We start from the raw sequence: 27,221 nt of genomic DNA on the forward strand, positions 1-27,221 counted from the left end.
ACAACTTCTCCTTGTAGTGAATCATTTTGTGAAAGAATATTTTCAAAAGCTCGTAGAATAATTGGAGATCGTCGTCACAAATTGTCTGACAGAACGCTTAATGCCCTTCTTCGTCTCTGATGTCTGGTGGAAAATGTCAATATTTATATACACACACACACACAAATTAATCATTTCTTGTTATTTGTTAAATTTTATTTTTTTCTATTTTTGCCAGTTTTTTTAACTTTTACAAAAAACCGAAACACAGCTCGAGAATTCAATTTATTTTTATTTTGAAAGAAAATAGAAGTTTATTCGCTGGATTATGAGTGAGCAAAAATAGAAAGAAAAAGGTGAAATATGTGATTTGAGAAGAATAGAATCTAACCTGTTTGGAGATGGAGCAGAGAATGCGCTTATGGTGGAAGGCGGGGCGCTGGATTTGAAGGATAATCAAGTTGTGTTTTTGCAGTCTGGAGGCAGAGGTGGAAGCAGATGCATGCGATGCGGAAGAGTTTCAACTGGTGCATTGCACAGGCTTAAAACTGCTGGTGAGGAACACGAGCATCGTGTTGGAGTATGTGGGGAGTGTGTCTGAGGAGGCTGTGATGGAGGTGGTATGGATGGTGTGCGAGTTTGTGGGGGTGAATATGTCGAACATCGGAGCGCCAGAGAGCGGAGAAGGCGGAGCGCTGGCTGTGGATGTTGGGGCAGCGAAGTTACTGAAGCAAAAACAATCAAGCAGTATCAGGAGGAACAACTTCAGTGTGCTTGTGTTCGGAGTTCAGTGGGCGACGCGAGTTTTTGCATGCGAGGAGAGCTCGGTGAGTACGGATGTGGAGGTGAAGCCGTTGGGGTTCAGCAAGAACGAGGCGCGGTGGGGGAAGAATACGTATGCGCAGGAAGAAGATCTGGGGGCAGTGGTGAAAAAGGAGCAGATACGGTTTGGGTGGGAGATGTGGATGGGAGACGAGGATTCTGAGGAAGAAGAAGAAGAAAAAATATTTGCTGTTGATTGCGTTTTGTTAAACATAGGAACTGAATTTGATCTGCCTCTGCATTTTTGATTGGAATAGCTGAGCTGAGAGTCTTCAATGTCGGTTTCTGAATGTTTGACTGAATGCTTTGTTATGCGTTGTGTTTTTAAGATTCTCTTCAAAAGACCAAATGAATCTGTGTTTAAAGAAGAAGCCAATGAACTTGATGAAGACAAAAGGTTTGCATCTGAAGAAGACAACTGGATTTTCCAGAGGACTAGCGAATTGCATATGATTTGTGTGGTATATGGCACATGCTTCCCATCCACCAATGCTATCACACGCAACAGAAACGGGTCAAACGGAAGGACAGTCTCATACAGAAGCTGAATTCTGCAGCTGGACACTTCTCTCAGAAACATTGAGGATGTGAACGACTCTGCCCGCTTCTTCAGAGAGAATATCGTTGACTGTGTGGTATTCTGTGTATGTGTCTGTGTTTTCATCAGTGTCTGTGATTGCGAATGAGAATGTGTTTGTCCCTCTGCTTTGCCTAGTGAAACAAACAATCTTTCTGTGCTCGCTTTTGTAAGCATTGCCAAGTGCTTTGAGAAAGTAGAAGAAGGCAGAAGGCAATCGAGTCTGGCTGTGCTTCCATCTTCATCTGCAAAAAGAGGATAATCTGTGATTCTATCACTTCTATCACTTCTGCTTCTTCCATCGCTGCTGTTGCTGTTACTGTTGTTGCTGCTGTTGTCTTCGCCAAGCAAAGAAAGCGAAGAAAGAGCAGCCTGCATAAACCAGAGGAGCGATGTCACTCCTCTCAGCACTTCCACCTCATCTGACGGCAGACGCACATAAAGCGACGCAACCAGCTGACGCGACGACTGCAGAACAAGAGTTCTTTCAAAGAGCATTGAACGTCTTTTGGATGATGATGAAGAAGAAGAATTGCTGATGAAGCGAAGGAAAAAGGATGTTGAATGGGATTGCGGCTCGTCAAAGTGAAGGGAGGACTTGAGAGAGGAAGGCTGGTATGTGCTTTGTTGGGTGTAGGGGTGCTGAGAAGGATGTGAAGATTGTGAAGAAGAAGAAACAGAAGAAGAAACAGAAGGACGAGAATTAATCACATCGCTCTTTGTTCTTCCATAGGCAGCCTTCACAGGCACAGCTGAAGGGGACGACAAGAACATCGACTAATAAGAAACGAAGGATGTGGATGAATGGAGCTGATTGTTAGAGAAAGGAAGCATTCTATTTGTTTCCTTTGAGGAGTGTTTTTGAACGGTTTCTTTGCTTCTCAGCAGCAAACTGCCTGTGGAGTCAGCTTTTGCAATGGAAGAGTGAGGGTCATGTGGTGATAGATATGACTGATATGATTGATATGAATTTAATGATTGAATTGATTGAATAGATTGAATTGGTTGAGATGGCTGAGGTGATTGAGGTGTTTGCAATGGAATAGGAGAAGAAGGAGGAGAAGAGGCAGAAGGTGAGGCAGAAGGTGAGGCGGAAGACGGAGAGTTGTCTGATGTGAGTGAAGGGGAAGAAGAAGAAGAAGTGAATGTTGATGAAGATAAAAATGTGGAAGAGGATAAAGAAGAAGGCTACATTGAAAGTGAAGGCGAAGCAGCACGCTGTTCTGTTGAAGAAGAAGAAGAAAAAGAAGATAAGAGGAGGAGGAGGAGGAAGAAGAGGAAGAAGAGGAAGAAGGGAAGAGAGATGATGTGAGAGAAGAGAAAAGAGAAGGCAGAGAAGAGAAGACGACAGAAGAGAGTGTGGAGAAGATGAGATAGCTGTAGTGTCTGAGGGCAAGCGACACAGCAGACTCAGTGATTGTCTTCCCAACAGAAGCAGAAGAAGAAGGAGAATGAGAAGAAGAAGGTGAGCGAATGGAAGAATTTTTAATGGATGAGTTAGAAGGAGATGTGGAAGAAGAAGAAGAAGAAGAATCTGAAGAAGAAGAAGAAGAATCTGAAGAAGAAGAAGAAGAAGAAGAAGAAGGTGAAGGTGATACATTTGATATGTTTTCTGATAGAAGCTGGCTGTGTTGATCGAAGAAAAGGAGGTTTTTGACTGTTGGTGAAATGAATTAGCTCAGAAAGAGAATTTTCAATGAAAATTTTCTTTTCCTTTTTATTCTCATTCTCTCCCCCTTCTCGTTCCTCTTCCCTCTTCTTCCCACATATATTCCCCCTCCCTCTATTTCTATTCTCTTCCTCTTCTCCTTCTTCTTCTGTTTCTTCTCCAAATCTCCATTCCCAAACTCAACTCCTCCTCCTCCTCCTCCTCTTCTTCTTCTTCCTCTTCTTCCTCCTTCTTCGCTCTCTCTCTTCAACTTCTTCCCTTTCCCTTTCCCTTTCCCTCTCTCCTCTTTCCTCTATCCATGGTCTGTCCGTGAAGGATTCGAAGGAACAAAATTACGAGGCGGAAGATGAGGCGGAGAAGGAACGTAATTCACACAAGAAACAGGAGGAGCAGCGTTGTTGGAGAGGCGGAGAGGGCGGAGGGTAGTGGGAATGCGCTGGGTATAGTTGGAAATGAGAAGAAAAAGAATGAAAAGATGAAGATGAAGATGAAGATGAAGAGGAAGAGGAAAAGGAGATGAAAAAGATAGAGAAGAGAAGATAGAGAAGAGAACAGAAGAAGAGAGAAGAGAGAAGATGAGAAAAGAAATAGAAATATGGGAGAAAATATTATAATAGAGAAGAGAAATCAACAAATAATTGCTAAGAAAAGCGTTATGCATTGAAGCTGATTTGAATAAATAAACTCGCATACACTTTGTTCTGAATTGACACAAATGCAAAGAAATGGAAATCAAATTGGTAAAAGAGAGAGAAAGATCATATATATATCTATAGAAAGAGAAAGAGAGAAGGAGAAAATAAATATGACATAGAAGAGTTAAAAAAGAAATAAAGAAAGACAATTTATTTGAAACAAACATGTTGCTGTTGCTTTCTCGACAGCAGCCTTTGTTGAGCAGCAGATACACTTTGCTCCATCTTTCATGGCTCAGCTGTCAGCTCTTCTAATTCTTTTGATGAACTTTTATGCAATATTTTCCAAATGCTGGAGGTGAAAGAAGAAGAAGAAGAAGAAGAGAGTAAAAAGAAAGTCATGCAAATAATTTGATGGAAGAAGAAGAAAAGAAGAATTTTTAAGAAGTATTTGAAATCAGTTGATGGAAGATGAATAATTGGATGAAGTTATATCGATACAAGGAGAAGGAGAAGAAAGAGAAGAAGAGAAAGAAAATACAGATAAAGATAAAGATAAAGTTAAATAAAAATAAAAAAGGGTTTGAAGAAAATCAAAAAGGTAAATAAAAATCGCTGTGATGCTTACTAACTTTTCATTTGTACAAAGTTAAAACAATCACAAAGGATCAGAGCAACAATTAAATGAAAAATAAAAATAAAATTTATAAGAGACTTAAATTGAAGTGGACTATCTATTCTAATCTGATTGTTTGAAAGTATTTTCATAACAATGAATTTTTTTTTCATATTCATGAATAATTATTATCTCATGTCATTTTTTTTCCGAACAACATATGAAATAAATTTTTTTGTAAAAATAAACAATTGTTAAATAAAAAGGAATAAATTGTCTTTTGCTAATAGCAAAAAAGCAATACAAAAATCATGATTATTATGTCTTTCGAAATAAAAACTTGTTGCACATAAAAATATAATCAACTTTTATTCTTTTCAAAAAATTTTTATTAATGAAAATGAAAAACTGATAACAATTCTTGGAAAATATTATCGAATAATTGAAGAATTATGTTGTGCATTCATCGCGAAGTTGTGAACTCTCTAGAGCTATAAAAAAAGAATTGAAATAATAAATATTTAATTAAGGTTTATTGATTGAAATTGTGATGAAATTTTTGTTTAGTAAATTTTGAATTATTGGAAAGTGTTTTATCCTTTTCTAAGCATAATTTAAAAAAATAGTTTGTTTCTGGTAAAAAAAAAAAAAAAAAAAAAAAAAAAAAAAAAAAAAACAAACGGATACTGACTGACGAGAGCCCACCTATTTCAAGGTGACGCAGATGTTTAACCAATATTGTGAAATATGTTTGTCATATTTTGAAAAAACGCTATTTAAAATATTTTTCGCCCTTTACAAATTATTTCATTTTTTTGATCTTTTCTTTTTCGATTGAAAAACAAACAGCACTTCATTGTATCCGCTCAAAAACACAGACAGAATGGGAAACGAAGCGGGCTCTTTAAACCCAAAGATAGATGAATGTGGAATGACAAGAGCAATGAATTGGATTGTGGAGAACAAAACAGAGCCACCAAAATATATGAGACATGATATTTCGATAAGGAATATGCGGGGAAGGACAATGGCAATGCTGTGGATTCAGTTTGTTAAGAACGAGCCACCAGAATGGATGAGACATGACAATGAAGTTGCAGACAAGGATGGATGGACAATGGCCATGACCTGGGTCATTCATGTCAAGGCAGAACCACCAGAATGGATGAGACACGATATTACAATAAAAGGAGGTATTTGGGAACAAACAATGGCTATGCTATGGATTGAATATGTGAAGACAGAACCACCTGAATGGATGAGACACGATATCACATTAAAAGATCATTTTGGATCAACAATGGCTATGTGGTGGATTCAATCTGTTCAAACCGATCCACCGGATTGGATGAGACATGATATAACGCGTGCAGATAAAGATGGAAAAACAATGGCTATGAAGTGGATTTTCTGGGTTAAAACAGACCCGCCAGAATGGATGAGACACAACAACACACTTACCGATAAGTTTGGGCGAACAATGGCAATGCATTGGTTAAAGGAAGTTAAGACAGAACCTCCTTTATGGATGATAATGGATAACACACAAAGCAAGAAGGATGGGAGGACATTGTCAATGAAGTGGATTGAGGAGAAAAAAACAGAGCCACTGGAATGGATGAGGCATAGCATAACACTTGTGGATGATAACGGAATGACGATGGCAATGCACTGGATCCAATCTGTAAAATCAGAGCCACCAGAATGGATGAGACACAATATTACACTTGCCGATAGCTGTGGTAAAACAATGGCTATGTGGTGGATTCAAGACATCAAAACAGAACCTCCAGAATGGATGAGACACGATGTAACACTTAACGATAAGAGAGGAAATACGATGGCAGATCATTGGAGAAGTCTTATTAAGAGTGAACCACCAGAATGGATGGAAAATGGCATTATACAGGTTGACAACGAGGGGAAAACAATGGCTATGTTGTGGATTGAACGAGTGAAAACAGAACCGCCTGTCGAAATTCGACATGATGCTTCAATTTCCGATAAGGATGGAAAAACAATGGCTATGTTGTGGATCAAAAATGTGAAGACAGAGCCACCAGAGTGGATGAGACACAACATTATGCAAGCTGATTCTGATGGAAGGATTTTGGCTGAATTTTGGGAAATCTATGTGAGAAGTGATCCACCGATATGGATGATATACCAGCCATCCGAACACTGATACAGATTGAAGAATTGAGGGAACGCATTTCATTATTTAGAATAAAGCCGGAACATCATTAGGAATAATGCAATATGTTTAACAAAGTCATTATTTTTTATCCTTATCACCATGTGCTGAATCAAATATATCTTGATCAAACTTTAAAGATTGATGGGAGGAGGCATTGAAATCGATGATGTTGATGGGAATAAAACGGCTAATTGCAGAGAAAATCGTGTTGAAACAAAGCCATTTCTTTAAAAGATAAATTGAATTTTTCATATCAAATGTTTATTTTATGGATCCGAAGATTTCTTGTAGTTTTATTTGTGCCAACAGGCACACAAATATCTGGGCAGCAGCTTTGCATCATTTCAACGATTTTAATGATATTTGCTGAACTTTTATCTTTTTGCTTGGTCTTTTTATTTTTCTTTTTTTGTATTTTTGATATTCTTCAAAGAATATTCATTTCAATCCATTTTCTTTTTATTCTCACTTGTTTGTATAACTCCGCGAATTGTTGAAAGGATTTCTGTCAATTTTAATAGTTTTTTTAAAATTCAAAGCGAGCAATTATTATTTGAGAAAATAATTTTTGCTGACTTTTATTTTACTCTTTGAGAGCATCTCCATTCACTCTATTGGTTTGAATGATGTGCGTGTTTTTATTCATCCAGTTCAACAGTTTTGTCAATCCATTACAAATATTATTTTTATTTTCATAAAGAGAATAATTTCTCTTTGTTTTTGAGAATTTTGACAACTTCTTTTTCTTCATTTCGAAAACATTTCTATTCGCCTAATATTCTGATTTTTTTTTTTCAATTTTTATTAAAAAAACTGTGTAATTCTTTTTGAAAAGTCGTGATTAATTGAAATTTTGTCCCATCGCAGTTAATTATTTTTCATTCCGTTGCCATTATTCTCATGAAAAATTTCAACGTTCACTATGAAGTTTGCTTCTTCATTACAAACCTCTTTGGAAGAAAAAGACAATTTGAAATAAAAATAATATTTCTATTTTTTGACCAAAATAAAAATTGAGAATTAATGATGAACATGTGATGTAATTTTTCGGTTTATCTTGTAATTGCTGATTCATGAAATTTTCATGGAATATTTCGATTCTTTACTGACAATTAGCAAGAGTTCTGATTATTGCTAAAGCTTAAATTTAGATAGAATATGAAAATGCTCAAAATGATAATCAACAATTTGTGAAATCAAATATGGATCACACAAGTTCAAATGAACAAAATAATAATCAAAACCGATGGTTTGCAACTTGTTTTTTCCTTTTATATTTATATTTATTGTGGATTTTTCATATTCACATTTTCAGCACTCTTTTCCAAACACAAAAGTCCGCACATTGATAAACGGGCTTCACTGCAGCGCTCACACCTCTGCTTTTGTCACTGGCTTCTTTATGCACACAATCAACAGTACCCAATCACTCTGTCTAACAATTTCTTCTCCTCCTTCCGAAACAATATCATTGAAAATTTAACTCTGCTCGATGCAGATTCTCCTTCTCCAGAAACCTCAGCAACACTATTTTCTCTGCCTCCTGCGACATATTCGCTAAATCTCTTCGCTCTGGCTGTTCAGCAGCGTGCTCTACCACAAGTATCTAATGTCCTCCTTCTCGGATGCAGAAAATACAATGCCCTCGCATTGCTGCCTTCTCCCTCCACAATGCACACAAACAGATACAGCTCAAAATCCAGATGGAAATGGCTCCGCTCAATTGGATCAGTTTGAAAAGAAGCAACGTGAAGATATAATTTCCTCTTCTCCTCCTTCGAATGTTCCACCTGCAGTAACTTCGCAATTGGTGCTGTCTCTTCTTCTTCCTCAACACCACATTCACAACCATCTGCAAAAGAGCCACAAGAAGCAGAAGCAAAGCTAATGCTCATTTTCTGCTTCCATATTCAACAATTTCTTTGAACTGATCTGAACATCCACTGTTAAAGAGTTGTCAATCTGAAATGCTCTTCGAGGCATAGCCCAAGCATTGCCCATCCTCTGTATTGCATTCGATTGCATCAACGTTCTCAGCATCAGCACTGCCAATGCACCTGCTCCTGCCGTCTCAACCATCCACATTGCCATTCTCCTACCCAACATCACCTCTCTTTCATCTGCTTCGTTTGCCTCATCTGCCATTTTGCTTATATTACACACACAAGATGACATGGCATCAGCCTAAGCTAGTCGTTGTTCCGGATATTGCATCCTCCTATTGCGCGCATGTCACTCAGCGGTACGACGTTGAAGACAATCTTCTGCATATCAAACAGAATCCCTTCTATTTTTTTTGAACAAGCTCCTTCAGCTTAACCGTCGTTGTCTCCTTCGTAACGCAAACTCAAATCACCTTCACTTCCATCGTTCTGATTCGAATTTTCATCTTGTGACAAATCCCCTTCTTCGATGAATGCTTGCTCTAATACTGCTTTCCCCTTCCTCTTCCTTCTCCTCTCTTTTTTCTTCTTCCTCAAACAACCCCTCAACATCCAATCCCGATTGATGTCCTGTCTCAGATACCTTCTTCTCTTCTTTCTTGTCTCTCGCTTGCGACTTCAGCTTCTCTTTCTGTCCTTTCTCCTCCTTCTCCTTCTCCTTCTCCTTCTCCTTCTCCTTCTCCTTCTCCTTCTCCTTCTCCTTCTCCTTCTCTTCCTCTTCCTCCTCTCCATCTCCATACGACCCATATCCAATCAACGACGCACAGACACCACAAAGTGTCCTATTGAAAACTCACTTGGCTGCATCATTAGTGAATGTTGCATTTGATTCGCTCTGAAGACGCATGTTGAAACAAAATCCATTCGAACATCTCGTTCTGTTAACTACCGCGTATGTGAAGGATTATCTGAGTCATCTGCAGGGTCGTTTGCTTCGTCGTTTTCTTCGTCTTTTTCATCGTTTTCATCGTTTTCTTCAACTTCGCTCACTTCGCAGAAAGAATATGGAGAAGCAGATCGATGATGAAGGATATGAGAAGAAATCGAAGAAAAACGTGAAAAAGAAGAAGTATTAAATTGCTCAACTTTTAATTGAGGAAGAGCAGGCAAACCAGGCAAAGAAGAAGAAGAGGAGGAGGAGGAAGAAGAAGAAGAAGAAGAAGAAGAAGATTCAGATGCGTTTCTGTGAAAGTGACCTGTCTCTCTTTTCGGTTGGGCTGATTTTCTTGTCTTCTCTGTGTAACTATTTTCATTCTTTTGCCATCTTCTCCTTGTTTCATTCATCTGTGTTGGGTAAAAGGTTATTAACATTTTCCAATAAAAAAATCGCCAAAAGCGATGTCTTTTCGAGCAATGCTCAAAAAGAGTGGATTTTGTTCAGATTCACTCAATTTTCGCTCATTCCGCATCCTGAAGAAGGCAGAAGATGAAGATAACGTAGAAGAAGATAATCAAATACAGCTATCAGCAATAAAATATGAAGAAGAAGAAGAGCAGATGTAGTGAATAAAATTCTTCTCTCTCTTTCTCTCTCTGTTGGCGTGGCTTGTGGTGAATTTGAACCAAATAAGAAGAAGTCAGCAGCATTTCCAGCAGAATATTCGGCAAAGTTAGAATCACCCAAATTAACAGCGCTTTCAGTAAAAACATTTTGTGTGTTGAATGAAACATCCATTGGCCATTGAAATGTTTCTGATGCAACTGGAGCACTAACAGATGGAATGACGTTGATGCAGATAAATCTTCCTCAGATGGATTTTTCCTCATTAATTCCTGTTGAATTAGTTGAATGTGGAAATGTCGGTCGTTTCTTTGTCTTCTTCTATTTATTTTTAAACAAAAAAGTCTTCTTTGTCTGTTTGATTAGGACTCACAAATGAAAAAAATGAAAAACCATCTTAGAAAAGTTGATCATGTGACATCCAAATCGAAGTTCGAAGAAATGGTGTATCGCTGTTGCTGTTGTAGAAATTTTATTTTTCCTTTTTCTTCTTTAAAGCCCTCCAATCCCTGGTTCTTTCAACAGCCTGAATGAAAAAATAATAATAACTTCAAAAATAAAAATGCATAAAAAAACCTTAAAAACATTTTTATAGGCAATTTTCTGTCTAATATTGAATTGGCAACTGTTCTCTTCAATTCAATTTTTTTATTCCTTCCATTTTCAAGTGTTTCATCACCTGATTCGCTAATCGTCCTTTCCAGAAGTCATTTCTTCATCAAGTGCATCGATTTCAAGCTCTTTTGAAAAATGTGAGATTCATGCATTTTGCTCAAATTCCATCTTTCTCATTGAAAAATGTCCTGTTTTTCGTCTGAAAATATCATCTCCAATTCCCTTCCCAATCCCTTCATCCTGGGCACTTTCCATATGAATTCGCTGGCTCAACTCGATAGCCACCATGCACAACGAGATATCCCGCTTTCATTCATTTTCATTCATTTCCGCCTCCTGCCCTGAAAGAAACACAAAATACATCAATAGACAGATATTCATATATTGAAAAATTAATAAACAACAAACTGTTCTTCTTTTCTTTTTTGTTAACACACTCATTTCCATCATAAAAGGCATCAACAAAATCTCTTCAAGACATCAAAGGATTCATAATAACTTGTATTAACTCAAGTGGTTGCATTTATCATTGAATCAAAACATTTTCGAAATGGAAATGAATAAACCACTTTCAGAATGCAATAAAAAGCAAAAACCACTTTCTCAACTGCTTATGGGGATTATTGAAATAATAAATAAGTGTTTGGCAACCGTTAAGGTCTTATGAAGCTTGGCTATCATCAAGTTCGGTAAAAATCACAAAAAATCGGAAAAAAGGTAGAATATATCAAAAGTTTGAAGCATTCAAGAAGATATTCTAATAATAATTATGGACAAACACAAACAATAAAAAAAGAGCAATAAACCCAAAGAAAAACTTCGTTTGCTGAATTTGGAATAATTATTGCGAGAAGAAAAACAATGCAATTGCTATATTGGGACAAACATCCGAATTTTCTCTCTGATATAATAATCCTCATTTTAACCACAAATATTAGAAAAATTGTATTGCTGAATGATCAAGTTTTTCATTCCATAATTTATTTTTTGTTTTATTATTTTTTGGATCAAACTTAAAAAGCCAAGCAAAATGGGCAATAACGCGGAAACAATGAATAAACAAAATATTAGATGCATATTCACAAGTGCGATGCGATGGATTATGGAGTTCAAAACCGAACCACCTGAGAAAATAAGACATAAAAATACGATTGCTGATTGGTTTGGAAATACGATGGCTATGTTGTGGATTCAATTTGTTCAAACAGAACCACCAGAATGGATGAGACACGACATTGCACTTGGAAATAAGAAAGGAGAGACAATGGTCATGATATGGATTCAAGATGTCAAGACAGAACCTCCAGAATGGATGAGACATAGAATTGCGCTTGCTGATAAGAATGGATATACAATGGCCATGTGGTGGATTAAATCTGTGAAGACAGAACCTCCAGAGTGGATGCGACATAGCATTCCATTGCACACCATTTATGGCGAAACAATGGCTATGCTATGGATTCGGTTTGTTCAAACCGATCCACCGAAATGGATGAGACACGATATTTCACTTGCTGATAAAGATGGAATGACAATGGCAATGTATTGGATTCAGTTTATTGAAAAGGAGCCACCAGAATGGATGAGGCATGACATTACACTTGACAATAAGGACGGATTCACAATGGCTATGCATTGGATTCACTTTGTCGAGACAGAGCCACCAGAATGGATGAGACACGATGCAACACTTAAAGATTCTGATGGATGGACAATGGCCATGCTGTGGATTCGGTTTGTCCATTCAGAACCGCCAGAATGGATGAGACATGACATTACACTTAGTAACAATTTTGGTGAAACAATGGCGATGAGGTGGATTAATAATGTCAAGACAGAGCCACCAGAATGGATGAGACATGACAAGGAGCTTGCAGACATTGATGAATGTACAATGGCCATGTGGTGGATTCAGTTTGTTCGAACAGAACCTCCAGAATGGATGAGGCATGACAAGGAGCTTACAGACATTGATGAATGTACAATGGCCATGTGGTGGATAAGGGAAGTCAAGACAGAACCACCGGGATGGATGAGGCATCGCAATTCTCTTGAAGACAAGGAAGGAAATACGATGGCAATGAAGTGGATTCAATTTGTGAAGAAAGATCCACCAATGTGGATGAGACACGATATTACACTTGGTGATAAGAAAGGAGAAACAATGGCTATGATATGGATTCAAATTGTTCAAACCGATCCACCGAAATGGATGAGGCATTGCAATTCACTTGAAGACGAGAACGGAAGGACAATGGCAGATTATTGGAAAATATATGTTAAAACTGAATTACCGAAATGGATGACATTTGATGATACATTGAAAGATGAAAATGGACAAACAGCGGGAATGAGATGGATCATTGAGAACAAGACAGAACCACCGGGATGGATGAGACACGACAACACGCTTGCCGATAAGTTTGGACGAACAATGGCCATGCTGTGGATTAAATATGTGAAGACAGAGCCACCAGTCTGGATGAGGCACGACATTGCGCTTCGCAATAGCGGAGGAGAGACAATATCAATGCTATGGATTATGGAGACAAAATCTGAACCACCAGAATGGATGAGACATGACAAGGTGCTTGCAGACATGGACGGGTGGACAATGGCCATGACGTGGATCATTCACGTCGGAAAAGAGCCACCTGATTGGATGAGGCACGATGCAGAGCTTTCTGATAAGAGTGGAAGGACAATGGCAATGCATTGGATAAGACATGCAAAGACAGAACCGCCAGAACGGATCAGACATAACATTACGCTTTGTAATAAAGAAGGATTAACAATAGCCATGTACTGGATTTGGTGCGTGAAAACAGAACCACCAGAATGGATGAGACACGATATTAAACTTGCCAATAAGAATGAATGGACGATGGCAATGAAATGGATTCAAGAAGTCAAAACAGAGCCACCTGAGTGGATGAGACATGATGCAACATTAGGGAATATCAATGGAAATACGATGGCCATGTTGTGGATTCAGGTTGTGAAGACAGAACCACCAGTCTGGATGAGGCACGACATCATACTCTGTGACAAATATGGATCAACAATGTCCATGTACTGGATTGAATATGTCAAAACAGAACCGCCGGAATGGATGAGACATGAAATAACGCGCAAAGATAACGATGGTGAAACAATGGCGATGCTGTGGATTAAATATGCGAAGACAGATCCTCCGGAATGGATGAGGCATGAAGCTTCATTTGCTGATAAAGAAGGATTAACAATGGTAATGCATTGGATTAAAAACATCAAAGCAGAGCCGCCAGAATATATGAGACATAGAATTGCGCTTGCTGACAGGGATGGAAGGACAATGGCGATGTGGTGGATAAGGGAAGTCAAGACAGAGCCACCGGAGTGGATGAGACATTACAATTCACTTAAAGACAAGAGTGGAATGACAATGTCAGATCTCTGGAAATATTTCATTGAGACTGAGCCACCACTTTGGATGAAAGGTTGAATTTATCAATTCATGTGTTAGTTTTAGGATATTGAAAACATTTTCGATGTTTGTTCGAATAAACATTTGATCAAATCATCGAACTTAAGTTCCGTTGCAATTACACAGAATCCATGTTGCATTTCATGTTCCTCTCTCTTCTCATTTTTGTATCTTCATATGCATCGATATGAGATCGGACTCACTTCAATGTATTTCCATTTCAATCTCTTTCCTCTTATCCACATTTGTCTTATCATCTCATTCAACAATAAATGATTCACACTTCAATCTTTTAATAATTATTTTTATAATAATAATTACTATTATTTTATTCGTTGTTGTTGTATTTATTGATGCTGCTGTTTGTTTATCAAAATTAATACACCAAAAATTATTCAATTTCAATATTAATATTTCAACTTCGAATAAAATTTTAATTTCACAGTATTTTTCAGCTTTTTTTGTTGATGAATATAATAAAAATACAAGCTATCGTTCAATTAATGACACACTGTCACCATAATAATAATTATTATTTGGTAGAAAAAAATAACTTTTCTATTATTTGAAGATATTATTAATTACAATTATCGACAATCTGATGACATATTAAAAATGAATATTTCATTCTTTTTGAATAACCTCATGATAAAAACTTTTCGTTGAAGAACACAAAAAGGAAAAAAAGTGAAAGAAGTCTTTGTGTATCATTAATAATTGTTGTTACTTATATCAATATCATTTATTATCACATTTTTTCCTGAAAATGAGTTTCATTCATTTTTGGATTTTCTTTATTCAAAAATTACGAAAACTACAAAATCGATCATTTTTCTTCAATAAAATGCATGAGATAGAAAATTTTGAAACAAAGTCTTTTGTTGATATAATGGTGATTATTTTTGGAAAAAAATTTTATTTCTTAAATTTTTTTCAAATGGTGAGAAATATGGTCTTTCAAGCTTTTTATGAACAAAGTATGAAAATATTATTTAACTTATAACATTTTGAAACTTAACCAGATTTCAAAATGAATTTAATTTTCTTATCTGGGGTTAAAAATTTTGCTTCATGCTTTTTCATTGAAAAAATTGCTCTTTTTATTGACTTTTTGTGATAAAAAAGTCTCAATAAAAATGTGTCCATTTTTTGACATTCGTGAAATGTTGGAAAACTTAATGTTTTGATTACAACGATGCCTGTTTTCAAATTTGAAAACCAAATTTCTTTAGAAATCTGAGAAAGAAAAATAAAGTTATGAGTGAAGCAATTTTTTCTTGCTTTGTGCATAAAAAGCTTGAAAGTCCGTATTTTCCCCCATCTGCAAATAAACATCATTGATATTATATCATTATGTTTTGTGACATGCAAAGTATTTTAAAATATTAACCCATTTATTTCAAATTTTTTGATCACAAAAAGTTCATCTGAGATGCATAATTTTTCAATGAAAATGCCTGAAGTCAAATTATTTGTCCCAAATGTAATATTTCTTTGGAGACGAATTGGGACAGAATTCTTGCATTTGTGAAAAAATAAATGATTTGTTCCAAACTTTTTCTACAATCGTATTATTACACTTCTGACATTCTCGTGCAAAAAAAAATATATAAAATTTAAAAAGTTGAAAATAGTCTTTGAAAGAACTGTGTGGAACTATATTCACAAAGAAATAAATTTTGTCCCATATGGCTGATCCTTTTTGAAATCACACTTTCGTTCGAGTTTTGATCAAAAATTTAATCTCAATGGTATTTTGAAAAAATGAACTTAAACTGTTTATACATGTTGTTCATGATGTTGTTATCGCAGAAACAAATTTTTTTTCAAAAATCCAATTGAGATAAAAATTTTGATCAAAACTCGAACAAAAGTTTGATTTCAAAAAGGGTCAGCCATATGGGACAAAATTTATTTCTTTGTGAATATAGTTCCACACAGTTCTTTCAAAGACTATTTTCAACTTTTTAAATTTTATATATTTTTTTTTGCACGAGAATGTCAGAAGTGTAATAATACGATTGTAGAAAAAGTTTGGAACAAATCATTTATTTTTTCATATATGCAAGAATTCTGTCCTGCACATAAAAAAAGATCAAAAATTGAAAAAATAAAATAAAATGAGGTTTTTATTGATCAGTGAACAAGTACTGATTTTTCATGAGTATTTAGTTCGTATTGACGAGACATTTATTTGTTTTATTTATTTATGAAAAAAAGCATAACTTTATAATGTTTCAAGTTAAAAAGAATTTTTTGATCAAGTTTTTTAAAAAAAAAATTGAAAAATCTATCTTTAAAATAAAAATTGAAGTTTCCAGACCTGCAAAACAATTCCAATAATTGGAAAATAAAATATTGAAAAGAAAAAAAATTATGAAGAAGAACAAAGAAGAAGAAAAGAAAACAAAATTTTTGAAACCAATTTATCAATAATAGTTATTTATCTTTTTTCCCCTCACCTTTGTATAGCCAACAAATCTCCATTCCTTTTATTCGATTCATCGGATTCATCAAACGTTAAACGAAATCGTGGAACATTTGATAAAGCCAAGTTCAACAGCTAACTTTCCCTCATTGCCCAGAACAAAATCGTTGCCAGCAATGGAACTGATGCCGATGCCTGTGGCAGACACCAACAGACCCCATGTGCCACCATCGAGTATGCCCTCAACGGATTCATTTCCCTCCTCCAAGACGCCTCTTTCACCATCCTTTCCTCAACATTTGATCCAACTCAAACACTCACTTTCAGCGTAGCTGAATCAAAAATCACTGGAAATGATATACTTTCTCATAATTTTCACAACTATTTCTTCCAATTCTGATAATTTTCCATATCATGTATATATTCATGAACTTTCATATCACTTTCAACTGAAGCACATATCATTGCTTGTTTTTCAAAAATCCTTAACGTCAGCTCAAATAAAAACACTTCTTATTCATTTCTTCATTTATTTTCTCTTCTGAATCAAATGCAAATTACGTTCGTTGCTTTGAGGAATCATATGTTTTCCTTTTTTTCAAAATGAATTTATGCAAATTAGAAGGCTTTTCTTAAATGTCTGTTTCCTCATCTTTCCATTTCAATTTGTCTATCTGCCATTCGCTCCATTTTTTATGGAATAGCACTTCAAATATTGATTTTCCATAAATAGGTTTATCTCCTCACTATTTCATCTTCCGCAACTTTTTGAAGGTGCACGATGTTGTGAAATCTCTCGAAAACAATCCCTGCAACTGTTTGTTCAAAGAAAAAATTTCCCGCCTTGTTTTTTCTGTTTCCTGAAATTCTTTCAATCTCAAAATGAAAAAGTCAGAATCGATATTCTTGTTGATTTCGTGCCTTCTGATCAGCTTTTCTTGGTTTTATATAGTTCTCTCTATTTCATATAACTTCAGCTGGCATTCTATGTTAGAAGAAATGATTATCTTTGCTTCTGAATAGGAATGAAAGACGAGACCTGATGATGAATTCGAGGGGAATTGAATGAAAGAGAAGGAGACGAAGACAGAGTAGGAAGTTAGAGTGGAGGAAGAGAGCCAGGAGCAGCAGGACAAGCAGAAGATAGAAGTTAAGCTTGGGACTGCAGTGAAGGAGATAAAGATGTTCTGAGAGAAGGAGAAGATTGTTGTTGGATGTTCATAAACAAAGAGGAATTGACAAGCGAAGAAGTACAATGAGAAAGAGGATGAAAAGCAATGTTTGAATTTGTGTCAAATTCTGCAGTTGAATCAAAAGGAGCAACCAAATTGAGGGCAGGGTATTTCTGTATCAGATTCATCACCATTGAATTCTGCGAAGTGAGAAAAGATACCAATATTGAGAACGACAGCTCATCTTTTATTCCAGGCACGCCGTTCTTACTGAATGTTCTTATCCCTTTCTCCTTCTGAAACAGCAGAGGCGATCCTTTCCCTGCTCCTTTCTATCCCTTTCTATGCGTTTCTTCTGCTTCCTCTTCGCAGTTCCGCACGACTTTGCTTTCTAACGCTCTTCAGCGCACTCATCAGATCCAACCGAGCCCTCGTTTGCCTCACGTCAACTGCTGCATAAACAGGCACTTTCCGCATCTTCCACACACATTGCCCCTTTTCCTCGCTTTTGATATGCACATTGCGGCAGGGAACATCCGGTTCATCGCTCAAATCTTCAAAGTTAGAATAAGCTAAATCATTCAGCATGCTGTACAATTTCCGCTCTCTTGTCAATATTGGCGTTTGGCTTTCTTTCGCCTCTTGTTGCTCCTCGCTTGCCATTTTTGTTCTCCTTCTTGTTGGTCGGTGTGCCTGTCTCAAAGTGTGGCTGTAGTATTCCTTGGATGCTGCTAAACGATTTCTTGTCTTTTTCTTCTTTCTTCTTCCTTTCCTCTCTTTCTCTTCTTTCTCCTTCTTCTTCTTCTGTATCTCCTGCAGTTTCATCAGCCGAAGCAGTTTTTCTCTCTGATCATCTGATTCCAATGAATTAAACGTGATCTTCGCTTCTTCATCGTCCACTTTCCCTTTCTCGTTCTGAAACTCATCTTGCATCGCCCTTGTCACTTCTTTGTTCAAATCCTTCATCCCCATCACACACAACGTCACCCCTCCTCCTCCTCCTCCAATTCCAATTCCAATTCCTCCTCCTCCAACAGCAGGTGACAGCGGTGTTGAAGGTGCACCAACAGCTCCTCTCCCCATCTCCATCTCTTGGCTGTACACAATCAATGCCCTCCCTCCGACTCCTCTCCAACCTCCGTCCATTCGCTTCCCTCGCGTAAAGTGTATCGTTCCAAAGGCTCCTCTTCCTGAAGTAGATTGCTTAGGCTGTGGAGAAGGAGAAGGTGGGGGAAAGGGAGTTGTTTTTGCTGCTTTTGCGATGAAAGTGGATCTGTTTTGGCTCATTGGAATGTATTTCGTCTTTTCTACCGTTTTTTATTGGTTTTCAGTGTTTGTATTCTTTTCTGCTTTTTTATTTTCTTTGTTTTTGAAGCAGCTTCTTTGGGATAATTCACTGAATCCTACAATATCGCTTCTTCGTTTTCGTCTTTGTGTGAATCATCATCATCATCATCTTCTTCTTCCTCATCTTTCGTGTAATCTTCATCGCCTTCAACTTCTTCCTTGTTTCCATTTTCATTCAAAGAATTATTCCATTCTTTCTCTTCTTTCTCTCCTTCTTTATCATCTCCTTCATTTTTGCAGCATTCACACTCATTCCTGGTCTTTTTATCGATTCGTCAATCGGCGCTGGAGAAAGCAGCATGTTTGGTCTGACCATCAAAAGCACCTCATTCACAACAGAATCACGTTGAAGCTCAAGCGCCTGGTAATACCTTCGCATCAACCTCTGTTTTTCTCTCTGTTTGCGTCTCTTCTCTCTTCGCTCTTCTTCATCACTGACGATGGAGCTGTCGGAAAGGCATTCACTTTCTTCATTTTTCTTCGGTTCCTTCAAAGAATTTCTTCTCATCAATGATAAACTCTTGTTTTCTTCTGCTTTTGCTTTATTATCATTTTCTTCATCATTGTTATCTGCATCATTTGTGGATTTCAATTCCTTCCTCATTTGATTCATTTCTCTAATTATTCTCTCCTCTCTTCTCTCGTTCATTGCTTCTCTCTCTCTTTCCTTCGCTCTCTCTCTTTCTCTCTTCCTCTGCTCCAGATTCTCTGCATACCGCTCCACCATCCGAAACTCTGCAAACAGCGGCAGCGCCTCAAATACATAGGGAGGGAGAACAAAATATTGTCTTTTCCTTCTTCTTCCGAACTGCTGCCTCATCCTCCTCATCTGCTGCTCTTCGCCTGCCAGAATCTGTTTCTTGAAGAGTGAAGCAACGAGGAAGAAGAAGAAGAAGAAGAAGAACGTGAAGCGCCAGAAACAGCAGCCACTTGTGCACAGCGGTTGAGATAGCTTCGGCGGAGGAGAGGATGCATTGCTCTTATGCGGCGAGCCATAGCAATTTCAGAACGGTGAGGCGGTTTGGGGTGGGGAGAGGGGTCAGCAACCGCAGGAGAAGATGAGGAAGAGGAAGAGGAAGAAGAGGGAGAAGGAGATGATTGAGGAAGAGAAAGAAAAGATTCATTGGGCAATGAAGAAGGAGATGTTCCTGTTCCTGTGCCAATGCCAGCAATTGAATGAGTCAAAAAGGTTTGTGTTGAATTTTGATTGCTTTTTCTCTGTCTTTGTCTTCGAGGCACATAAGATGGATTCTGAAGAGTTGCTTCTTGTGGCGGAAGGATCACAGGAAGAGGCAGACGCGGTGCATGCTTTCTTTTGAAGTCTTCTATGATTTCGTCGATTTCTGCTTTTTCGGCTCTTTCTTGTGAAGAATTCACTTCTGACTGTTCGGATGAAGAGGAAGATGAAGATGAATCGTTTTCTATTTTTTCTTTCTTATAGAATTTGACTATTACTGTTTTTGATGACGATGTTGAAGAAGAGGAAGAAGAAGAAGAAGAAGAAGAGGAAGAAGAGGAAGAAGAAGAAGAGGAAGAAGAGGAAGAAGAAGAAGAGGAAGAAGAAGAAGAAGAAGAAGAAGAAGAAGAAGAAGAAGAAGAAACATTTGAAGATTCCATTCCATTTCCATTCGCCGAATTCTCTTCTTTCGATTAGCTGCATCAAATCATCTTGCTTTTTCTTATACAATCCTCAGAGACATTTATTGTCCACTCTCCCTCTTGCTCCACATCACACAATTCTCTTATCCGCCCGATCTTCCCAACAACAAAGAACAACGACAAAAGCTGGCTGTACAAGTTCCTCCCTGCCGAAACAGCAGAATGTGACATCTACAGCACCATCAGCAGAAAATACGTGTTTCTCCCCGCAGCTTTCAAGACAACCGCAGTCAGATAAGTCAACAGCTCAAGCACATCATAATACCAGCTGGAGATGTTTGCAACCAGAGCGCGTACACTTTCCCTGTAAAACTCCACATCGCACTGACTTCTGCACAGCTCCCTTTGCCTCTCCTCCACCGCCTCCTGCACTCCAAACACCGTGATCGTTGCCGCTCCTTCCACACACTACTTGAAAAAGTACCCTGATCCGCTTCGGGCAGCAACCAACGATCGGTAAATGCGGCGCTTTGCGATGGACGTTGAATGGCTGATCAGTGCCATCGCACTCGTTGCCAGCACAACAGGCAGCAGAAGAGCCGGCATCGCTGAATGTATCTCCACCAGTGCCGAGGGCAGCTTCGCGAGGGAGGAGGCAGTGGCAGTGAAGGAGTGGAGCACGCTGTAGCTGATGGGGTTCACTCCATTCAGTTTTTTGTTCAACATTCTGGAGGATGTGGTGTCGAAGAAGCTCATCTTTGCGTGGAAGAGCTTTGTGTACATGTCTGTTTTGATAGCATGGGCAGACTGCTGCTGAAAGTGGTTGCTCAGCAGACGCACCGTAATCTTGCTGAACGAGGAGAAGAGACTCGTTGTGATGAAGAGGAAGAACAAGATATCTGATGAAAGATTGAAACGGCTCAGAAATGAGAACAGAAACATTTGCTTCTTCTGCTTCTGCTTTTTGCGTTTGAAGGCGTTTTTCTGAGGTGAATGTTTGGATGCTCTTGCTTTGGAATTATCTCCATTTTTGGATCTAATTTCTTTAGATGATGATGATGATATCATTGAATCATTCAATGAAGATTCATTCAATGTATCTTTTAAATTCCTTCCTCTTTCCTTCTCCTCCCACCCTCTCTTTTCTCCTCCAAGTCCATTGAGTGTCCTGTTCATCTGCTCCATCTGTGCATCTTTCGCAGTCCACATGTTGAGAACAGCGCACTGCCCATTCTGAGCAACGTTGCTCAGCACAATCTCCAGCAGCTCCAAGAACAGCAGAAAAAACGATGCATGCTTGAAATACCACAAAACAGAGGTGAGAGATACAGAATCAGCCTCCATGTCAATGGACTCCTTCAGATGCCCCAGTTCAGAGGGAGAAGGAGAAGGAGAGGAGGAAGAGGAAGAGGAAGAGGAAGAGGAAGAGGAAGAGGAAGAAGAGGATGGAGAAGGAGAAAGAGAAACAGGAGTTTGAATGATTGAAGAAGAAGAAGAAGATAAATGTGAAGGTGAATGTGAAATGGGTGAAATGGGTGGAGACGGTGAAGTGTTTGAGTGAGTCAAGTTGAATGGAGAAGAAGAAGAAGATGATGATGATGGAGAAGGAATGTCATTTGCATCTTTAATCTTCTTCTCACAATTGTTTTCGAAATTATCTCCCAATATTTCTCTTTCTTTTCACTTCTTCCTCTTCTTCCTCTTCTCCTCCTCCTTTCCTTCCTTCCTTCTTTTCCTTCACCATCACCACCATCTCCTTCACAGTCCCCTTAAACTCCTCCGCCACGCCTATCTTTCTGATCCTCCCGTCCTCTTCCATCGCGATGGCTGTGTCAAAATTAGCCAAATATTTCGTGTGATGTGTCGCTAACAAGACGGTCTTCCCCTTCAGCATCTGGTTGATGCATTTGATAAACAGCGTCAACTTAACATTGCTCGTTAAACTCTTGCCAAAATGTCATCAAACACAAACATCTCAGCCGATGAATAGACTGCCCTCGCCAGAGCTATCCTCATTCGCTACCTACCCAACAGGTTGTATCCTCTTTTGCCCACTTCTGCTTCGTATCCGCCAGGAAGAATGGCCAAGTTTTGTTCCAGACAACATGCTTGAATGACACGAGTGTAGCGGACGGGGTCGAAGGAAGTGTGGAAGAGAATGTTGGATTTGATGGTATCTTTGAAGATGAAGGGAATCTGTGATTGAAATGATGGACGAACAGATTTGTGATGTATATTAGAAGGAGAATAAAAAACTTAAATATAATCAGAAAAAGAAATGATAAATATAATGTTTATAAGAGATAAAGTTATTAAAATAATAATAATAAATCATTTATTTTCATTTTTATTCATCTTAACTTACTCACATGAGGCACATAAGCCACCGTCCCCTTCAAATAACCTTTCCCTTCCAAACAGATAGTCTATCCCAGAATCAACACAGGCAGTACTGATTTGCCACAGCCAAAATGATCGAAGATAATTGTATGTAAACATCATGGGAGGGAGAGGAGGAAGGAAGTGGAATAGATGAAAAAACAGACGAAATATGTTTATTTTCGAACAAATTGAGAAAATATTTTCTTCTGTTGCTTCTTACGAGAAGAGGCGAAAAGAGAGAACAACATTATTTGTGTCAAATGGAAGAGAAGTGAATTGGGCATATTTTTTGTAGAATCTAACAGAAAAAGAAAAATTAAATTAAGAATTGAATTATGCATAAACCGATTTCCTCAATAAACGAAGTTTTCTTTAAGATAATCAAATATTATATTTCATGCTATAAACCCATTTCAAATTTCGAATTTTTTGTTGATCTGCAATTTACAGAAATGATAATTTTTTGACTGTGAATGGTACAAATGTTATAAAGAAGTGATTAATAAACATTGAAACGATTTCTGCAAATTTCTAAGTAATTTAAATCTTTTATTGATCGAAAAGATCAAATTGAACGATTTTCAGAAAGAATATTTTTGAAACATTTTTTTGAAAAAAAATTTTTCATTTTTTAATTTCTATCGATGAAATATATTTTTGTACTTTATTATTTTTCGCAATTGAAAAATGAACTTTTTGTTAAAATTAATAACTAATCTTAAATAAAATTGTTTTAAAATTCCAATTTATTCATTTGTTGTGACATTAATATTCTCAAATAAAATATTTATTTTATATAAAACTTTTATTGCGATAGAGATGCTCATTTTTTGTAACTAAATATTTATTATCATTTTTCAAAATGATAATTATTTTGTTGTTTGATGTTATATTTTTTTCTGATGATATGGAAAAGGAGATAAAATTCATGTCAGTTTTGAACTTTCGGAAATTTTCCGAAGGACAGTAATAAATATGAATTATTTATTTTTGGAAGATCTTTTATTATTCGATTTGTCAATTTTTTTTTGGGGTCAATTCAAAGCCCTAACATTATTAAAGAATAAAAAAATAAGTATTATTAAATCAAACAACTGCTTATGAATCTCTAATATCATCAAACCATTATAAAAACACTTTCAAAATAAAAAAGTCTTTTTCAAAACCTCAATCAACTCTTTATTCTCGATGCAAAGTTATTTGGAATGAAATTAAGCGCATCGGCGGAGATGACGTGGATTCGTTGCTTGCCTATTTGTTTTACACTTACAGGCAATCATCTTCAGTAATTAACGATTTGCTGAAGTCTTTGAATGGTTTGGCTTTAATTATTTGGATTGAGTGAAACATGTCATTTCAACTCTCTGTTATTTTTTTCTATTTGATTTGTTATTTATTTATTTTTTTTGAAACAGAATATCACATTTAGCTGCTGGAAGACCTGTCAGTGGTGTACAACAACGCTCCATTGCACACTCAGACAACAATGCTGCAGGCGTTGTCTCGAAACACATCATTGTCCGATCTACACGACTATGGATATGATGTGACAGAAGGCAAATTTATTAACGCGAAGCAAACACTCAAAAAGAACCAAGAATTAATCATTCCGCCTCAAAAACCTCACCTTCCGTCTTGCAAAAGTGGTTTGTGTTCATTTTATTTTTTTTGCATAATTTTCTCTGTTTATTTTAGGCTTAAATGAACAGGACTGGGAAAAGGGCAACAACTGGGTGTTGGCCCATTCGACTGAAGCCTCAACTTCGCTTCAATCTGCAAAAAAAAAGCAGCGAGCTGAGCTAGACTATGAGAGATTTATTGACAAAGCAGCTTGTGTGAAGAAATTATCACAGAAAATTCTTCTTCATATTAAAAACAATCTTCTTCATCTTCAACACCAACTCAACAAAATGGAAATTCAAATTCCATTTCAAAAAAAAATTCTTCTTCAACAAATTCTTCTCCATCTCAAGCTGTTGATGCTCCAATCAGTACTCCAATTAGGAGAGAAAGGGGTTCAACAAAAAGAAAAACAAATAAATCATATCAAAAACGTCATTCGTCTTTTTCACCCATTTCAATTCACAAATTCTTCAAAACAAAGCAATCGTCATCCACTTCCTCCTCTTCCTCCTCCTCTTCTTCTTCTTCCTCTTCCTCCTCTTCTTCCTCTTCTTCTTCTTTTTCTTCTTTCCCCTTCTCTCTTTCTCTTCTTCCTTCCCTTTCTCTCTTTCTCTCTCTCTTTTCCTGTCTGAATTCACTTTCTATTCTTATTCTCATCATTTTCATTTCCTTCATCATTCCTTCCCTTTCAGCCACACACAAAATTCTTCTTCTTCTTCTTCTTCTTCTTCTTCTTTTCCCTCTTCTTCCTCTTCTTCCTTATCTTCCTTTTCTTCCTCTTCTTCCTCATCTTCCTCATCTTTTTCATCCTCCTCATCCTCCACATCTTTCAAAAAGAAAGAAAAAGAAAATATAAATTCTTTTTCTATTGAAGAATCTTCAACTTCCTTTTTCAACGATGATGTGTGTGTTAGTGATCAATTAATTGAATATTCCACTTCACCGACTCTTATTCCTCCACAAGCATTTCAGAATCTTTTTTCATCATTTTCAAAAGAGAACAACACTTATTCTTCTCAACATAACACACCATCCGATGAGAATGTTATTTCACATCATGATAATACTGCATGGATCACGATGAATAACAATCAAACAGATTTTCCTCATTCAAATTCTTCTCCTTCTTCATCAACCTCTTCAAAAATTATATCATCACATTCTTCTTCATCAACATCAATAAAAGGATTAATCAATTTTGGAAACACATTCTATCTTGCATCTCTTCTTCAATGCATGTCTTCTATCATCACACAAAAGCCATCTTTTTACAAAAAACAAACAGCTTTAAAAAACACATCTTCGCATGTTATTAGTGTTTGCCAACAACTGGCAAAAGATGGAATGAAAGTGCGTTCATGGGTCCCTTCTCTTATTGACAAATGGGAGGATTTCTGCAACTATGGTAGCAGACAGCAGCAAAACGTGGCTGAGGCATTTGACAATCTTCACCAACTTCTTCAAAAAGATGAGTTGATAAATAAGGACACCTTCAATCCTGTTTTAATCACTCATTTCAAATGCCAAAAATGCCAAAAAATATCAAACCGTTTCGATGAAATGTGAAACAATATCGTTATCAATTCTTCTTCTCCTCACAACTGTCTATCATCTCTTTTTGCGACTGAAGTTTTAAATGGAAAGAATAGTGTTTATTGTGATGCACGCAAGGATAAATGCTGTTCTGCGAGATGGGAGGAAATGGCTGCATTTCCAGAGGTGTTGGCCCTCTGTCATGAATGCACTGATTCTGCTTGTTCTGCATCTTCGATAACGCTTCTGATTGAAACTGATTGTGTTAACCAGCGCACTTTCTGCAAAGGGTTATCAACAGAAAACATTCAACTTTTTCAAAAAGATAATCAGGAAACGATCATTTATCAACTTTCTGGACAAATACTATTCAAACGTTTGGATCAACAAAACGGACATCACATCGCAGTTGTGAAAAGGAAGACAAGAAGTGATGTATTGTGGAATATTTGCAATGATGAAAGTGTTTCGGAATTTGATAAAGATAATTGGAATTCATCATGGAAAGATCTTTTCTCCCAGGGTTACACACCTTCACTTTCATTCTATATCAAAGAAAAAACAAAGCCAACACTGTCTTCTTTTCAATTTGGTGGTTCCTCCTCTTCTTCAGAAACATCAAATAACAACACTTTAAATAACACATCAACAACAACAACATCATCATCATCGTCTCCATTCATCACTCCACCTCATCGTTCAACTTCCATTCCTCCACTTTCTTCGTCAATTTCAACAAGTTATGGATTGGAAGCACTTTAGGAAAGAAGAAAGAAAACGGGTATCTTTTCTCCCAATGAAAAGAGATTAATCTTCAAGCCCAAGACAAAATTATGGAAATAGTTTTCCGAAGAAACAAATATCAAAGTTTCATTGCTCCACATCTACAAACTCACTACCAACTTTTCGAAAGCGAAAAGACGTACAGATCTTTGTGGAATGTTTGAGAAGTTGGACTATCTTGTAAACAAATAAAAGTCATCTTAAAACAAAAATGGACTGTCTGAAGCAGAGTTTCACACACTCAAACTTCTTCGTCAACATCGTCTTGTTGCAGAAATGCAACGAAAACATTATCAATGAACAGTTGATAATCTAAAAGAGGGAGAGGCAGTCT

At 37.1% G+C, this 27,221-nt stretch overlaps 8 protein-coding genes across 8 annotated transcripts; 2 read left to right on the forward strand and 6 right to left on the reverse strand.

The window, feature by feature from the left end:
• Nucleotides 1-766: 766 nt before the first annotated feature.
• On the reverse strand, nucleotides 767-2,152 carry MONOS_8140 (uncharacterized protein; the record flags this gene model as incomplete). The annotated part of the gene is made up of 1 exon (XM_067878526.1): nucleotides 767-2,152. One exon carries the CDS (start codon nucleotides 2,150-2,152, stop codon nucleotides 767-769), a length of 1,386 nt encoding a protein of 461 aa, XP_067732829.1.
• Nucleotides 2,153-5,091: 2,939 nt separating this feature from the next.
• On the forward strand, nucleotides 5,092-7,471 carry MONOS_8141 (uncharacterized protein). The gene has a single exon (XM_067878527.1). The coding sequence runs from the start codon at nucleotides 5,182-5,184 to the stop codon at nucleotides 6,481-6,483; it is 1,302 nt and encodes a 433-aa protein (XP_067732830.1). The 5' UTR covers nucleotides 5,092-5,181; the 3' UTR covers nucleotides 6,484-7,471.
• A 908-nt stretch (nucleotides 7,472-8,379) lies between these two features.
• MONOS_8142 (uncharacterized protein) lies at nucleotides 8,380-9,749 on the reverse strand (the record flags this gene model as incomplete). The annotated part of the gene is made up of 3 exons (XM_067878528.1): nucleotides 8,380-8,644; nucleotides 8,978-9,220; nucleotides 9,328-9,749. The coding sequence occupies 3 exons, from the start codon at nucleotides 9,747-9,749 to the stop codon at nucleotides 8,380-8,382; spliced, it is 930 nt and encodes a 309-aa protein (XP_067732831.1).
• A 1,782-nt stretch (nucleotides 9,750-11,531) lies between these two features.
• MONOS_8143fu8144 (uncharacterized protein) lies at nucleotides 11,532-14,308 on the forward strand. The gene has a single exon (XM_067878529.1). The coding sequence runs from the start codon at nucleotides 11,585-11,587 to the stop codon at nucleotides 14,036-14,038; it is 2,454 nt and encodes an 817-aa protein (XP_067732832.1). The 5' UTR covers nucleotides 11,532-11,584; the 3' UTR covers nucleotides 14,039-14,308.
• Nucleotides 14,309-17,962: 3,654 nt separating this feature from the next.
• MONOS_8145 (uncharacterized protein) lies at nucleotides 17,963-18,907 on the reverse strand (the record flags this gene model as incomplete). The annotated part of the gene is made up of 1 exon (XM_067878530.1): nucleotides 17,963-18,907. The coding sequence occupies one exon, from the start codon at nucleotides 18,905-18,907 to the stop codon at nucleotides 17,963-17,965; it is 945 nt and encodes a 314-aa protein (XP_067732833.1).
• Nucleotides 18,908-18,970: 63 nt separating this feature from the next.
• Nucleotides 18,971-19,766, reverse strand: MONOS_8146 (uncharacterized protein). The gene has a single exon (XM_067878531.1). It carries the CDS (start codon nucleotides 19,692-19,694, stop codon nucleotides 19,143-19,145), a length of 552 nt encoding a protein of 183 aa, XP_067732834.1. The 5' UTR covers nucleotides 19,695-19,766; the 3' UTR covers nucleotides 18,971-19,142.
• A 26-nt stretch (nucleotides 19,767-19,792) lies between these two features.
• Nucleotides 19,793-20,584, reverse strand: MONOS_8147 (uncharacterized protein; the record flags this gene model as incomplete). Its single annotated transcript, XM_067878532.1, has 1 exon — nucleotides 19,793-20,584. One exon carries the CDS (start codon nucleotides 20,582-20,584, stop codon nucleotides 19,793-19,795), a length of 792 nt encoding a protein of 263 aa, XP_067732835.1.
• Nucleotides 20,585-20,626: 42 nt separating this feature from the next.
• MONOS_8148 (uncharacterized protein) lies at nucleotides 20,627-21,910 on the reverse strand (the record flags this gene model as incomplete). The annotated part of the gene is made up of 3 exons (XM_067878533.1): nucleotides 20,627-20,797; nucleotides 20,892-21,465; nucleotides 21,507-21,910. The coding sequence occupies 3 exons, from the start codon at nucleotides 21,908-21,910 to the stop codon at nucleotides 20,627-20,629; spliced, it is 1,149 nt and encodes a 382-aa protein (XP_067732836.1).
• Between the last annotated feature and the right edge of the window lie 5,311 nt (nucleotides 21,911-27,221).

Source organism: Monocercomonoides exilis (genome assembly GCF_001643675.1).
Source record: "Monocercomonoides exilis strain PA203 chromosome Unknown scaffold8-1962414, whole genome shotgun sequence".
In the NCBI taxonomy this organism is placed as follows: Eukaryota; Preaxostyla; order Oxymonadida; family Polymastigidae; genus Monocercomonoides; species Monocercomonoides exilis.

Coding starts and splice junctions, on each gene's coding strand:
- MONOS_8143fu8144 (XM_067878529.1), top strand. CDS start 11,585: ATGGGCAATAACGCGGAAACAATGAATAAACAAAATATTAGATGCATA.
- MONOS_8146 (XM_067878531.1), bottom strand. CDS start 19,694: ATGGTGGAGCGGTATGCAGAGAATCTGGAGCAGAGGAAGAGAGAAAGA.
- MONOS_8141 (XM_067878527.1), top strand. CDS start 5,182: ATGGGAAACGAAGCGGGCTCTTTAAACCCAAAGATAGATGAATGTGGA.